This window comes from Psittacula echo, assembly GCF_963264785.1.
Source record: "Psittacula echo genome assembly, chromosome: 6".
NCBI lineage: Eukaryota > Metazoa > Chordata > Aves > Psittaciformes > Psittacidae > Psittacula > Psittacula echo.
The window spans coordinates 69891815-69908325 of record NC_137743.1 but is presented as its reverse complement, the minus strand read 5'-3'; the positions used below and the strand labels follow the sequence as shown (position 1 = coordinate 69908325).

The 16511-nt window shown below is 37.9% G+C and overlaps 1 protein-coding gene across 2 annotated transcripts in view; it reads left to right on the top strand.

The window, feature by feature from the left end:
- Positions 1–4845: 4845 nt before the first annotated feature.
- ZNF385B (zinc finger protein 385B) overlaps positions 4846–16511 on the top strand; it is a gene marked incomplete at both ends in the record, with an annotated part of 140108 nt that continues 128442 nt past the window's right edge. The window contains one exon of one of the 2 annotated variants that reach the window (XM_080620885.1): positions 4846–5148. In XM_080620885.1, the coding sequence (XP_080477011.1) occupies positions 4848–5148 (301 nt within the window). The remainder of the gene's footprint in view (positions 5149–16511) is intronic. The other variant, XM_080620886.1, reaches the window with a different exon arrangement.

Below are 16511 nucleotides of genomic sequence, written 5' to 3'. Positions count from 1 at the left end.
TAGACCAGCACTTAGGAAAAGAATGCTTCATGTAACCATCACTAATTCGTGAGGATAACGAAAGCTTATTTCCTTTGAGTAAAGATTTGCACATTCTCACCTACAGCAGTGTAATATATAATACTTCTTTGTAGCTCCTCTGAAAGCACAACTCTCTTTAAACGTAAATTAGCTAAACTGAAAGGCTAATTGCCTTGAGGTTCCAAGTACAAAGGATGTCCGTGCTTAGATTTTTTTTTGCCAGCTGCAAGAGGCTGAGAAGATATGGTTTCAGAAATCCTAACAGGGTATCTCATGACACCTAAGAATTTTAATGTGGGGTCATAAATCACTAATTTATTCTTGTTCTAGTATTGCTTGCAGAATCTATGTAGATAGATCAGTTCTGTGTACTTGGGAGGAAGGAAACATGATGGGGGGACAACTTGTTTAGTCAGGTAACGGCCTGTGTCTAATACTTGAAAATACCTGTTATACTTGCATTGCTTCCTCTCTTTTATCAAAGTAAAGATGAGTATATCTGGTTTGAATCAGAACTTCCTTTTGCAAGAGAAAGCAGCAGACTTTGAAGTACCTGTGCAAGATGGATATGGCTTACAATCCCTTTACAGACTTAGATTTTTTTTCTGGATCCTTCAGCTGGATGTTTTCTAACATACTCAGATGCTTCTCTTTGTTTCCCATTTTTTTTTTCTCATTTCCATGTTCTCACTTTTCAGTTTTTAATTGGTTCTAGTCTTCTAAGTCATTGAGTAAATACAACTACAGTGATACAGCAGTACCTTTGTAATGTGTGTGTCACTCCAGTGTGATTCACAGAATCATGTTCTTTTTGTATGGGATGTTTTAATTAGTGGATATTGTTATGTATCTGAGACTCGGCTTATACTGTGCTGTATCCAGGTTACACAAATGTGGGAGCTCACAGGATTGATCCACTGTATTTTCCCTATATAATTTCCATCCTTTCTCCCTTTTAAAGAACTCATATTCTTGGTTTTATTCTTGTCTACTTCTGAATAGGTCACAGTCCTGTCTATTAAAACTATTACTCTAAATGATTTTTTTGATTACGCAGAATATAATGATCATGTAACTTCTCTTTATTCTCAGTACACTGACTGCAGTCTCAAGTAGCTGCTTCTGTTACATGATAATGCTATTGAGCTATGTGTAAACCTGAGGAATGAAATGGCCCCATTTCATATCTGACTCCTGGTGAGTGAGAATAAGTACCATCCAGAACTCTTCAAAATCTGTCTGCAGTAAAAGGCTCTTTTTAAAGGATAAAGAAAGACACTTGCCAGATTCTTGCTTGCGTAAATTTGAGTGACTAGGAAATGTATAGAACAGGAAGATTAAGTTTTTTGGTTAGTGAGCTTTCTTGTTTGTTTTCTTTTTCTTTTTTTTTTTAAATTAGAATTTAATGTGTATGGACAAGTGTCTTTCATAAAAGTAGAAGACTTTACAAAGAAAGGTTACCTCTTACAAAATAAATTGCGTTCATGGTGAGATTCTTACTGCCTCAGTGAAGAACTGTACTTTTCAGTATATCCTAGAGCCAGGACATTTCAGCATAGACTTTTAAAAGTGTGTTTTTCCATCCCTAACTTTAAAGAAGACAAGAAGGAGACACAGTTTTAAAGACAAATGGGACCTTTGGTGTAATAACCTCTTTATTTTTTGAACAGATACATACACCACAAGAACTGATGATAAAAGCTGTATTGCTGTGTGAAAGATGTGCATACTGTAAAATCTCAGTGGGTGTTTGCCACCAACATTTTCTTTTTAAACACTTCAGAAGGGACTGGACAAGACTGTTGGAACAGATGATTCTCTACACTAAATGTTCAGCTGTCTCAGATCATGGGAAGATGAGGGCTGGGATTTCTGTGTAGGGACAGGCAGACTTCTGAGAGCTAGTGGGGTTTGGTCTCTACCTGCATGTACATGTCCTCTCCAGGTTGGACTGGTCAGAGTATGCTGCTGGAAACCCTCCTAAAGCCAAAGTTTAGTGTGCTCAATGTAGGTATTTTTTCAGATGTGCTTTGCTTCTGCTGCTTCCATCGGTTGTTGGGAGGTCACTGCTGCTTATAATCAGGTCACCTTTTAATTTAGATGCGGAGCTTTAGGCAATGAGGGCTATTTTGAAATTGCAGCTTGTGGTTTTTTCACTTGTAAATTAGTAGCAAGAGATTGATTTAAAGACTCCTTTGTCCTGTGTTATTCAAAAGAAGAAGGTATTTTGCAGTCAGAGTGGGTTTAGAACTATTTTGTTTTTAAAAACAAAAGTGAAACTTGGACAGTGGTTTCTTTTTCTTTGTCTGAAGGTTAATTCTCTTTCTAGACTGGCAGCTGGGATGCCTTAGGGTGTAGGTGCAGAGTTTGAGTCCTTGCTGTGCTTGGTTGTTCTTTCCAGGTGTGTCCATACTGAAAACATTTTTGGCCGTGTCAGGAGTATACTTTTGAGGCAAGTGTTCTGATTTTCCCCACTTGGTTCATGTTTCATCCGCCTCAGACTTTACCAGCTGAAAGGTTTTGTTCTCTTGGATGGAAGTAAACTGAAGCATGGAGTCCAGGAGTGTATGTATCTCGTGGTGCAGTGATAATGGGCTAATGCAGTACCAGGCTGGTGGTTTCCAAAACAGCCCTCCTTTGAAAGGTTCTGGTGCTGTTACAGGTACTCAGCAAGAACTGTTGGCTCCATCAGTATGCCTTCTGGTCCATGCAGCTTTCTAATGCAGCTGTTTGCCACATTTAAATTACCCAAACCAACTAAGTTTGACTAAATTCTTGTAGATTATTGAAATAATTACTGAATTATATTTAGAATTATTTACTTTCTGCAGTCAAATTTATGAGATTTCTGGTGAGCCAGGATTTTTAAACTGTTACCTATTTTATTAAGTATACCATCTAAACCAATGTAATATAAAAATAAATGCTTTTGTTTCAAAACATTTACTTTAGGGAAGAAAAGCTACAACAGTGCTGTTGAAATACAAATACAGAGAAAACAAAGGGGTAGGGGACATTATTTATGGTTTAAAAAATACACTGAAAAGTAACAAATACCGAAACTCTAAGCAGATTAAATTTTCAGATGAAAATGTCATCTAAGCTCAGCTGAGTCAAGGATCTTGGTTGCTTGCCTTGAAACATGATACTTAGGCTTAAATGATTTAGTGTGACAGTGTCTAGCCTAGGTTTTCGGGATCCACTAGTATTTTGTTTTTAAAAGCAAATAGGTTCCTGTAGCCTACAATTACTTTTAATAATGATCTTTTTGTTTTAATATTTCATGTGATGCATATATTAATGAATGTATTGTTTATAGCTTTTAGTTGATGACAAGACTTTGTTATATGAAACATATGAATATGTCTTTGTACTGTTTATCATACTTGGTTGGTGAATCATGCTGGAGAAGGAATCTGTATAAAACGAAGATTTTAAGCATGGGCTAGAGTTAGGAATGTGATGAAATATGCCATGTCATCATATAAATAACATTCACATACTGTGCCAAAGAACCAAACAGACTTTTTCCTGGTAATATACTTGTCTGGATAGCAAGAGGAGTATTCTAGTATTGCTTGTGAATACTACACAGTTTTGGGAAGGATTGCTATGACTGCTTTAGTGTTTCATTTTCTGTGTGTGTGGAGGTTTGTTGTCTCATTCCTCCTGCTTAACAGGGTGGTAGGTGTGCACAAAGATCCGTTCTGATCTGGTTCCTGGGCTGAAAACAGGACCTTGCATTTAAAACCTCTTTGTTTCTGAAAACTGAATATATATATATATATATGTAATTTCATATATACCTATAAATATATATATAGGTGCAGCCTTGCCTGGAAAGAGCTGCTCTTCTGCACATCTCCCTGAGCCACCCTTCGGTAGATTAAGAGTATTTGGGTGATGGGAGAAAAGAATAAAGCATAAACAGCAAGTTGTTTAGCCAAGAAATCTGAAGTCTTTTCTATGTGAGTTTCTCAAAACCTTTCCCCCCATTACAAAGAGACCCCTTCCCCCACCTTTCTTCTTCTACTGATTTAGAAGCATACCTTAAAGGAAATACATGCCTGCACACCTCCACCCATATATATAGACAGTTCTTTGTGGAGCTTGGTTCATTTATCATGATGAGGTTTTGATTCTGTAGGTACAAATGTGTACTTCAGGCTGTTGGATTGTTTTTCAGGAACTATCACTTACTGTGATTTGTGTAGCTCCCATAAGACTAAGATCTAGCTGACATTTTCTCTCTATTGTAGTTTAATTGTGAAGGTGTTGACAGATTACAATAGACAACGTCTTAATGCTTGTATGGAGGCTGAATATTTGGGTGTATGTAAAAGCGGAAAGTATTCATAAGTATCACTTGAACAGTGCAGTCTTCCAGTGTTTCAGTAACATCTTTTGTTGGCATCCTTTTTGTTGAGTAATTTGAGGCAGTGGGTACGGCTATGGGCATTGGAAAGTAAAAAGCTCTGGAACTACTGTTCAGCAATGCAAAGGAAATGTTTCTGAAAATAATCTTAAAATCTGCTAGAGATGGAATAATAAATCTGCTTTAAAATAGCCTACAGAAAAAAATTACTTGTTGCGAGCTGCTGTGTGCAGACTATAATATATTGCCAACTTATTACTTCTGAGCTCTGTGGTGTGTCACAAATGCATGTATTTCTCTACTAAGTGACGCCTCCACAATTTGGAATCTTGTTTGTTGGAACTGGTCTTTGGTTCATGTTGTGTAACATTTTAAAAAAGAAAATGCTGATTTAATAGTAAGCATTATTAGTTGGCTTCTAGTAACAATTCTGGCTGTTTGCTTTGTAGGTATGAAGCGTCCATTAAGTCCTGACCACGTCTTTGAAGATGGGATTATGAATCAACCAGCTGTTCTAAGGGGTTTTGAAGACAAAGGACTGAGGAATGACAGGCAGGACTATCAATTAAGCAAAGAAAAAAAGAAGATACTGTTTTCCTTCTGTGAAGTGTGCAATATACAGCTGAACTCTGCAGCACAAGCTCAAGTTCATTACAATGGGAAGTCTCACCTGAAAAGAATGAAGCAGCTAAATAATGGAAAACTCCCTACAAGTACTGCTCCTGGCACTTTGTTTGCAAGTACAAGCACAGGTACATTATTAGTATGAGATGTTGGATTTTGATCAAGAAATCTGAGCAAGCTTTTAAGTTCTATCTTCCCCACTTAACATAACCAGTAAACTTAATATAGAGTAATAATACTAGTAGTTATAATACTTTGCCATGTTTGGGATTACTGGTGATTTCTCTTCCTGTGAAGTCAACTTGTATGGAGGCAATATTGTGTTAATGCGTGATTAATGGCTGTGTTGAGCCTTGTGTAGTTGAGATATGGTCTATTTCAGAGTAGCTGTTGTGGCTTTAGAGAGTCATGCATTTTGTCATCTGCTTTTGTTCCCAAAACAAAATTCCAGAAGGATGCTATGTGCACAGGAGAAACATCTTAAAAGAAATGTGGTGGTGGGAAGAGGAGTAGAGCTGGAATTCACAGGCCTGGCCCTTTCCTTGTGTCTGCTTTCGGTGATCTGGATTTTAATTACTCTTATTCAAGTAACTTGAAATAATAGTTTTTACTTACTGGGCAAAACAAAGGTCCCAAATGCTTGGTTAAAACACATTTAACATGCATAATATAAAGGTGCAAAGCACAAAATGTGCCTTTTAATTTCAGTATTAGACTCAGCTGATAGCTATTCTGAAAAATATGTAGTCTTCCCTTACTTCTATATGCATATAAGAAAGTGAGCACATCATATAAATGATTCAGTCTTGTATGGCTGGTAAGGGTAAGGATGTTGCGTCTCTCCTTCCCTTTTTTAAGAGGTACCAGTATGCCATAAGGTCTCTTGCTTTGTTGCTCATAGTTTAAGGATTTTGCTGAAGGATTACCCTTTTTATGTAATGTTCCAACAGCACTGAAGAAAACTGGTACAGCACATTAAAGCTGCTTTTCTTACTGATAGTTGATATAAATACTTTCTCTCACCTATTTATTTTGTTAAAGAAAATTCAGGGGGTTTTGACATTCCATAGAATCAAAAAGGGCCAAAGTTGATCTTGGAAAGTATTCTTTATGTCACAAGCATGTATAACAAGTTATTCTTTCTAGTTCTGAGATACATAAAATGCTGCAGGTTTAAGGACTTACTGTCTAGCAGAAGCAAAAGTTGCTGTTTATTAACACTTGGTATTGATGAAGTAACAGATCTCAAACCTTCATGAAAAAGTTTTTATTTTTTTTTAATTAGCTACATGAGGGGACTTGCTTTGGGGTTGTTTTTGGTTCTGTATAGAAACAGTCAAACTGCATTAAAGGGTTTAGCTTTTTCTGATTCTGATTCTTAATGGATTTGGCTGGTTTTGAAGTCTGTGGTATTGTTTTGTTTTATTTAGAACCAAGTAACATAAGGTTATCACTTGGGTAAGGCCTGTGGTCCAAAAGATTAAATTCCTATTGAATAACAGCTAAAATTATGTAATTGTGTGCATTCTTAAAATTCCTTAATATCTATGAGACATCCTAATTTATAGACCATTTAATAGACTGCTTAGGAGCCCCTACGAGAATAGGAGTTATTGAAATGTAGTTCTCAAAGAACACTTTCCAAAAATAAGTAGAAATCAATTTTCCTATAAATTGACATTATCCAGGCTCAGTTTTAATCCATGTCCTCTGGAGCGTCATTACCTCTCATAATGGGAGTCTGACTTTCCCATTTCTTTGGCTAATGTTGTAAACAGAATCAATTGTGCAGATGGTACGAGAACATCCACAGTGAATAGACTTTATTCCACGTGCGAAAGAAGCAAATAGCCCCTCTCATACTTCATTGTTATAACTGCATACCCTGCTGTCGAGCCCAGTGGTGAACAGTTCAGCACACAACAGAAACCTTTGCAGAAAACTTCCTGAGATCTCTGGTTGGAGTTTTCCTCTGTCATAAGATGAATGTGAAATTAGTAATATTCTGATTGGAAAAAAAAGTCATGAAAAATACACATGACTGTGGATATTCATTGAAAGTACAAAACCCAGGATTACAGACCTGCCAGAACATTCTCGATCCTGTGTGACAGAACAGATCTGTGCACCACCACTGCCTCCAGCCTCCTTGGCTCTTGGTGGATGTTCTTCCAAATGGGGATGAACATGGCAAAGGAGTTATGAGACATTTTCATATTAATCCTCTTCTGAGTCTTCTCTGTGACAGGTGGCCTCAGGTAGTTATAAAGCATTCTTTGTAATTGTTGACTTTCACTGTGTATTACACCTATAACCTCAATTTGTTGCTTGTAACTTTCAGTAATAGGTTCTTATTGTACCACTATTGAAGAGTTTACTAAGATCTGGTAACTGTGAAATTCATGTCTGGGCAACAATGCTTCACAATGTATAGATGAGGTTTTATATATTTAAAGTCTGGATATGGTTTTAGAGGAAGCTTTAAAGTTAGCTCTCTGTGTTTTAGAATAAGGGTGCAATTGTCATAGAATTGCAAAAGGTATTTAGCAAAATATTTTCTAAAAAGCATGCTCTGTTCTTATAGACTGTTTATTTTGCCTCCCTCACCCCATTACTGAAATCTAGAAGCTATTTTGCTCTTGTAGCTCTACCTGCAATTTTAGTTAATTCATAGCAAGTAAAATTGCATATAAAGTTTAACAGCTACTTCATATTGAGCAAATAAAAACATTAACTATGTTAGAAGGCTTTGGCTATCAACTCATTGAACTTATTTTCTCTAGATTGGTGTTAAAAATTGTGTGAAGAAAACAGTATTCTATGGGAAAAGTATATTGCACGTGGTGTTAGAGCCTTCACTATTGCATATGTTAGTGTTATCAGTCATATGCATTCTCTCATACTGTGTCTCAGGCTGAAGTTTGTCAGTGATGCCATTCCCAGGGGCCATCCCTATGTGTGTGCCAGGCATATCTAATGTATGGCCAGGCTTCTGTTAGAAGGAAATAAGTGAAGTCTCAGGAAAATAAGAAAGTGTGCATTTGCTTCTGCAGCTTGAACTGGAAATTATTCCAGTTACTTCCTATAAGCAGGAAAAGAACAGGTAGTTCCTTGCAGCCTTAGGGAGATGTATTTTGGAGTGGGCCTGTTAAATGCTTTTCAGCAGCATGACTTGCTGGAGCCTGCAGTAGCAACAGCCTTGGGGCAGGTCACAGCTGCTTGGAGTATCCTAAATCCCACTTGTCACCTCGAAAACAAGGGCTAGCGTGTTTGCTCCTCAAAGGAGAGGAACCAGTTTGAAGAGTATGGTAACTGAAGACTGCCTGCCTCCTTACCTGCTAGCACACAGCTAATGTGTTAGCGGTTCAGGCTGTAGAGATAGGAGGGAGGCGCGGCTGCGGTGCCGCACGGCGCCACCAGGTGGTGCTGCAGCCCGGGCGATGGAGCTCGGCGCCTGCGGCTGCCTCTCTGTTCTCTTAAGGCTTTTGTGTTAAGTGAGCTATCTGTAGGGATAACAGCGAGTGGTTCATAAATATATGTTGTGACCAGTCTTGTGGGTGGCTTCGCTGTGTTCCTCCTGGTTCTCCTCTGGAGGTGACACCGATTTAGCTCCAGAAAGTCTCATTACATGTTCCCTGGGGTGGTATCTTGTGATGAATTGACTTTCCTTTGCCCTCATGCTAATACGGGAACGATTGGTGTAGTTTTAAGAGTAAATGTACTATAATTACCCATGGAAGTCCAAATTTTACAGATCCCTGGGAATGGGTAGGGTAATTTCACTTTAGTTAAAGAAAATGCTCAAATTCTAGAAGTGGGCAAAGCAGAATCACTTTTTCCTGGGTTCTGGACGGTTTATAGAGAGCATATGTGCTTTAGTGTCTGGCTGTCACTCATTAGTGCCTGTTTGAAGACGTTTCTGTAGACTGACTGGAAATGAGATTGGGATGCCAGTCCTCAGGCAGTGTGTTCTTGATAACAGCTCTGCCTTTTTGCTCTTGAAATCTCTGACCTCGCAGGACAGTTTTGAAATGCTGTGGGATCTGTGCTGTGGCTCTTTGTAGGGAACGATCCTACAAGTTAACGTGTTCCTCTGTGATACTGAGGAAGTAATCATGGTATGATTTCCTGAGGGATTACTTACACACAGTTGTGTGATCTGGCTCACAGCCAGGGATCTGTTAAACTAGCAAAATAAATACATAAATGACTAGACTTCTGTTGTGTTCATGACATAAGTCAGGTCACAAAAAGTAGTGTTAGTGTGATGGAGAAGGTAAAGCAGCAACATTGGACATGGGAGGAGAAAAGAGGGAGTATAGAAAAGGCAGACTTTTCTCACTTTTGGGAATAGAGATTGGAATTGCTCTGTGATGCCATGTTAAGTTGTAAGTCTAAGCTTCCTTGCAAGTTAATGGAGGCAGGGAGGCTTACAATTAAAGTGCTCAGAATTATCCTTCAAAGAATCCATAGACCATATAGCTAACTTGTGTTTTCCAAAGTAAGTGTCTAGATTTGGGAAGTGTGAATAGTGTCTCATGTTCCCCTTTGGCCTGGTGCGAGAGAGGAAGATTTTTTTTCATTAATTAAACTTAAATTACTTTGCCAGGTGACTAGGTCAGTGCAGGATTAAACTACAGTCAGTTACAACAGAATGAAACTGCACTGCATTACTCTGATTTCAGTGGAGTCGTCCCTTGGTTTTTAGTTGTCAGAAGAATATGATCATAAATGGAGGTCTTTGTTATGTAGGTTTGAATCCTTAGCTGGGCCAAGACTAGCTTTCTGGCAGGTAGATTAGTTGCCATCTAAGTCTGTCTTGTGCCGGTTTAATGGAGAACAGAATTTTTGCTTATCTTAAGCCCCTTGATCTAAGTCCTCAAATTCCTCATCAATGTTCGTCTTTCCTTTTTCTAAAAAAAGAACAAGGATAATCTGCTTTTTATTACAGATCTTTATGAATTATTCTACCAAGCACTAGGAGGGATGCTAAGCAGCAATCAGAAGTATCTTGAAGCAGTTTTGTGAGCTGGGTCCTCCTAAATGCATGCATGCATAGCTATAGAAATGGTGTATAAGGAGGAGAAGGGCAGTATAAATCCTTGTGAGTTTACACTTTTTTGTGTTGCGCCAAAACCTTTTTTTGTTCTGCCCTCCATGTGTGCTGCCTACAGCCCAACCTTGTAGAAAGCAGTTGGAAGAAGGCTGCTGCTGTGGGGGCATGAGGGGGACTGATACCTCGGGCCTTCCTCCTTCTGGCCCTGTGTGGAAGGGGGTTGCTCCCTGCTTTGCTGTCCTACTCTGTGTAAAATCTGCTTTTCTCTTTGGAAAAGATTAAACTCTTCTGCTAAAAAGCCTTTCTCCAGTATTATAATAAAAAAAGAGTTATGTTCCCATAATACAACTTAGATCGGGGAGCTGATTAGAAACTGTTAGTATTTGACTTTTCACTGCAGGATACGTTGACTGCTTTTCTTATTCAGTGGTCTTTTGAACAAGACTGTGTTTGGTAAATGGTTCCACATTCTTTCCACTACTTGAGTATCTTCCACAGCTTATTCAAGAAATATGTAATATTATATAAGTTAATGTTTTTCTTTCAATATGAAATGTATTTATGATAAGTGATTGCAGTTTTTCTTCACAGCAGTTGTGATTAGCTGCTCTGAAATTAAGGGGGTTTTATTATAGTGGTTTGGTACACTTGATATTCCTTACAAAATGTTGATGATGAAAGTTAATACAAAGGGACAGAGCTGACATTAAAGATGGTTTCTTGTTTATTAATAACTACAAGCTGTATCCATTATATTCTGCATTTGAGTAGCTGCAGCATGAAAGTATTGGTAAAATTAATAAAAAAAAAATAAGTAGTTGATATGTGCCTTCAATGGAAGTCCTAAAGAAAAAGAAAATAAAAAGAAAAATTATTGTTTCATTGAGGTTGGTTGTTTTCAAGTAACTGGAGCAAAATATTAAAAAATTCCCTTATGGCAAAAAGAAAACCCAACTTTTTTTGAAATTGGTAGAGATTATCAGACGAATTATTTATCTGTAGCCTCCGCTTCATTCTCTAGGAGGTAGGGAGCACATGAATGACATTTGTAAGCACACAGATGGAGTATGTGACTAGCATGGAAAAAAGTGGTTTATGGAGGAGTGGTGCTTTGCGTGGAGGGGGGAAGGGTTTCAAAATAAAATTGGCTACCCCAGTAGGCACACTTCGCTCTCAGCTTGCACAAATATATTCTCGTATCAAAATTCTCTGCAAAATTCCTTCTCTGAGAGTTTTACCTCTTTCAGGGGCAGTTATGCTGTGGTAAAGAACTAGCATTTAAGACATCAGATAATCAGATGTTCTAGAGTCTAGGACAAAAATACAGCTGCTCAACAGCCATGACTTCCAGCTGAGAACATCTGCAGGAGTGGTGAGGAAACAACTTCTGCTCAGGCTGGGGGGTCTCCCTTACAATTTAAACAGCCTAGAGAGCTGCTGAAATCAGTTGGGTTCATGTTGCTGTAAGGATTTCTTCTTCATTGCCTCTTTGAAGGTTGTGATCCACGGTTTACAGGTGTAGACAGCTGAGATGAAAAGGCATCTGTCAATGCAGAGTCATCACTGTTGGAAATGCAAACTGAATCAAAGTAATTTCTGTTTACAAAATGACTGAAAAAATACAAAGTCAGTTTTGGTTGTTATTTTTCTCTTGCAAAAGTAGATCAGTAAGTGTCCTATCTGGGATCAGATCCTGCCAAAATGTCTCTCATAGTTGTCTCATGACACAGTAGTAGTCTCATGACACAGTAGTATATTTACATAACTGTACAGGTATTATAATAAAAACTCCTGTGCCTTTCTATTTCTTTGCAAACTTAACCTAGTCGTGATTACATCTGATTCTTATTGTACTGTGTATCTCTGTGGGTGTGCGTATGCACAGAGAACATGCCCTCTTACCTTTTTTGGGCAAGAAAACGTATGGAGTACCCAAAAAAAGATTTACATAGTGGGAAGTCTGTGTGGGAGTACTACGAGCATGAATTTAATAAGCCACAGAGAATTTTCATAGTAATTAGAAATTGTTGTTTTAAAGGACAAATGTACTGGTCTTGTAATGTCATGGGTTTAGTTTTTGATTTTTTTTGTACAAATGCTTAATCTGCTGGACTGTACAGATCTCTTCTGGGTCAGTATTCTAAAATTTTTAATCCAAATATTTATGCTTCTCTTTAATACCTATTTGTTTATGTATCACAGACTTCGTCTATTATGTGGTCAAAAAGTACTTATTTCTTCATTTGCATAATTGCAAATTAATCTTACTTAGAAAAGCTGTGAGGAATCATTAATTTTTATTGGAGGATTTTCTTCCAGTAACGAACCTCATCTCAATGCAGGCTACTGATTTTTCCCCTGCCTCGTGTTCATTGTAGAAAAGACAGAGCTATTTTTAACATTTACACAGTCTAGATAGATGATTCTTCATTCTGTGTGGTTTGGAGCTGAATCTGTAGAGCCTTTCATAATCGTATCTTTCTTTTTTTTTTTTCCTGATGGTTTGTTTGAATTTGATCACTGTAGCTGATTCCATGCATTGATAATGAAGGCTTGGGTTGCCTGTTTCTCAGCATAAATTCACCTCAGACTTCTACTTTGACAGTGCTCTGTGTTTCGGTACGCATGAAGATACAGAACCGAAAATGCTTTGCTTTCTTTACAAATGACTCAGAGTGTGCTTGTCCTTCCTTAAAATGTTGCCAGCGTGTGAAGGATTTTCAATGAGCAATGCAATAAGCCGGCATCTGGGAAGGTTTGAGGCTGCACTGGTATAACAGTGTACTGTCACACAGTTGATCAGGGCTGGAGCCAAGTCTCTGTAGCAGCGTAGATCATATTGGTCACATACTGGAAGTTTTGTTTATGTAACTTGGTTGCTGTTTAAGCTGCTTAAATAGTATTGCCATAATGTGGAGTGGACTTCCCAGTAGAGGTGAGCATAATTTTTATTACTAAACTTCACTGAATTTCTCTCTGATATGATATTAACAGTGGATGTTTACATCTTTGGCATTGTTTCTGTGTGCATGTCATTTGTGTTTTAGTTATTCCAGTGGGAAAGTTAATAAAAATGGTAAGGCATATAATGCATGTTTTTCTTCTTGTCTTATTTCAGTATTTAAACTAACTCTAAATATGTGGCAAGCTCCCTTTCCTTGCTTGCTGTTTGCAGAGGGCGTCTTTCCAGTAGGTGACTTTCTATGCATTTTAAATGTTTTTGGAACGTGTCAGTGATGCTGTATTATTGTTATGGAAAGAAGCTAATTGGCAGTGTGACTAAATACCTCTTACCAGAGCTTGCTTTCTGCCTTGTTAAATCTCAAATTATAGTTATAATGATACGTAAAATGCAAGAGCTGTTGGATTCTCCAGATAAACTAAGAAAGTACAGAATGCAATAAATTGCATACATCTTGCATATGTCTGTCATTGTTAATATTAAAAGTTATGACCTGTCATGCCAGGACAGCTTCCAGTAATTCATTTGCACTGACAACTTGCTTTGGGAAGGGTTTAAAATTACTGACGCTTCTCCCTAATCAGTTAAATTTGAGATTTAGTGCAGTAAGTTTTATTTAAGGGAACAGATAGTGTGCTAAAGGTAGCCCACAAAGTTCTAGTAGTAAATCTTTAAACTCGAAAGAACCATTATCGTAAACTAAATGGACTTTGCACTGATGTATTTTTTAAAAAGTCTTTTATTGAGAATTTCACCTATAGCAGGACACACACACATGCAAAAAATAGTTCAGCTGAGTTACTTATTAAACACATTGGCAGAACAGGAATGCTTAGTTTGTGGTGAGACCTGCTATGATTATATTTGCATTTTCTGATAGTAACTTCCTTTATAAAAGGAGGAAAGATGCTAAAAAATATTTATTAAAATGTTTTTCTTGCTTGCTATAGAAATGTCTTTGCTTACTATGTAAAGACTGCTCTGGGTTTTTTTTATGAGGAACTAGGACAGCTCATGCATTTTCCTGCTAAATATATTTATGAGGCAGCTGTTTTATAGCTTTGAGCTTTAAAGTTATAGATAAGTGTGTATTTGTTTGACAGAAGATTCGAGAATTTCCATTTACTGCCAGTACATGTAAAGCTTGGCTAAGCAGACTGCATCAGGAGCACACACCATTTGTATTAGCCAATCTGTCTTTGCAAGTCCCAGGGCCACTATCTTGCTAGAAGCCACTGTGTGCTTTTGAAAGCATGAAATTAGTTTTATACTGAGCACATGGTTTCTCATTTAGCAGTTCTTTTTATGGTAATGGTCAATTTATGGTTCAGTGCCAGAATTTTGGTGTTCTGTCAAAGCTGATAGCTTCTGCTAAGGTGTTCTTTGGAGATAAAAACCAACCAGCCAAACCCCAGAACAACACTTCCCCTGCATTACCCCCCCCCCCAAAAAAAAAAAAAAAAAACCCAGCAAAAATGTGGTTTGTGGTGGAGATCCTAGGGAGACCCTAATGAAGGAAAATTCTCCCCAGTGACTTAAACTACTCGTATTTCTGATAGCATTTTGAAATTACTTTGTTGCAGTTATTCAGATAACATTTGCAAGCATGTTTCTCATTCATGCCATAAAAATATTAAATTCATTGTCACCTTCTTACACTTCAAAGAGTTTTACAACCACTTTGCAATAAGCTTTTTTCCATGACATGGAAAATTACTGTCTGTCAATGCTAATTTGCTTTGTGTTCTTACTTAATGACCAAGGACAAAATACACTCAAAACATGTACATGGAGCACCCCAGACATTCAGGAGAGATGCTTTTTTAGAAAGCAATTTTAGACCACATTACAAACTTTGCTGTTTCTTTGGAAATCTGTAGGAGTCAATATCAGTTGTTAGCAGCTACCTTTCTAAAACCTTTAATACATATAATTAATAAATTGATGAGCCATCACTTTTTACACTTGATTGATTCTTGGAAAAGGGCATTCTAAAACACGCAAAGTTTCACCTCAGCATGGGGAAGAACTTTATATATAGGGTGACAGAGCACTGGGACAGGCTGCCCAGGGATTTTGTGGAGTCTCCTGCTCTGGTGACATTCAAAACCCGCCTGGGCACATTCCTGTGTAACCTGCTTTAGGTGGCCCTGGCTTGGTAGGTGGGAGTTGGACTAGATGATCTCCAGATCATCTCCTTTCAACCCAATGATTCTGTGATTCTGAGTGTCAGATTGCTAACTGTTCCCTCAGCAGCAGCTATCCTTAGTGAAAGACTTAACATTGTGCATCATTAGGCTTTGCTTGAGTTACTTTGTCCAGCATACATCACTGCCTCTTGTACATTAGGTAATTTTAAATTGTGTTGGTTTTAATATAGGCCCCTATAATTCTGACTCGGTCCTACAATAAGCATTTTATTTTATGATACAATGTTTGCTTCTTTGCTCAGTTCTGTCTGCAAGGGGTAGAATTTGACATTGCGTTTTGTGTGGAAGATATGGTGAGCTCTAGAACTGGGTATGTTTCTCTCAAGTGCTGAGAAGAGATTCTGAGAAGCTACTGATAATGCTTTCCTGGGAAAGAAGCAGCTGCAGGCCATAGCTTCTAGAAGCTTACTTAAGACAGTGTACCAATTTCTTATTATTCCATCATCATGCAGGAGGAAGAGAAGTAGAAGCTATGGTGATTACTGCCCTTTGTCAAAGACGCCTAGGTGCAGCAGAGTATCACTTCAGCAAAGCTCCATTCTCAAAGCCATGTTGTTTTGGATCATCCTGTAGTCATGAAATAGATGCACACTGAGATGGTTTTCTATACAGCTTTTATTTAAAAAAAAAAAAAAAATTGCTGCCATTTTAGGACCTTTGAATAATTTTTCTCTTGCTATTCTTCAGCACATGTTTAAAGGCTACCAGGCAGAAAATATTGTTACAAACATTTGGAAAACAATGCGTGACATGTCACTACCATGACACATAAAACTTGTTTTACTCCTTCAAGTGCTTGAGCTAGAATGCATTTCCTTGTCCTTTTATTCTTTCTGGGTTTTTTTTTATCCGTGGTTTTTACTGCTATGAATACAAGCTTGTCACATTTCAAGCTGGCTAGTTCTTTGTTCCAAGATGATGTTGTTTGCAAGGTGCTTTCAGCTTCAAAGATCTTGCATCTTCTTCCTAGTGACTTTATTGCTGCGTATTTCCCCTCCTGCTGTTTCATATTGGTAGGTAAAGTGGGAAGCAAGTTCTGGTGTGCTCTTTACGTTGGACAAAACCACTTCCTGGTAGGGAGCTCTACTGTTTCAGGAGCTATTTCTGAATCAGATTGCCAATTATCACCCAGCACTGCAATTTTAATTTCTTGTCCTTTAGAAAACATCAGTGTTAATGTATGGTGATTTTCTGCAGTGTGAGAGCATTTGGGGGTTAGCAGCTTCACTACTGCAAGGTTATTTACAAGGACATTTTGAATGA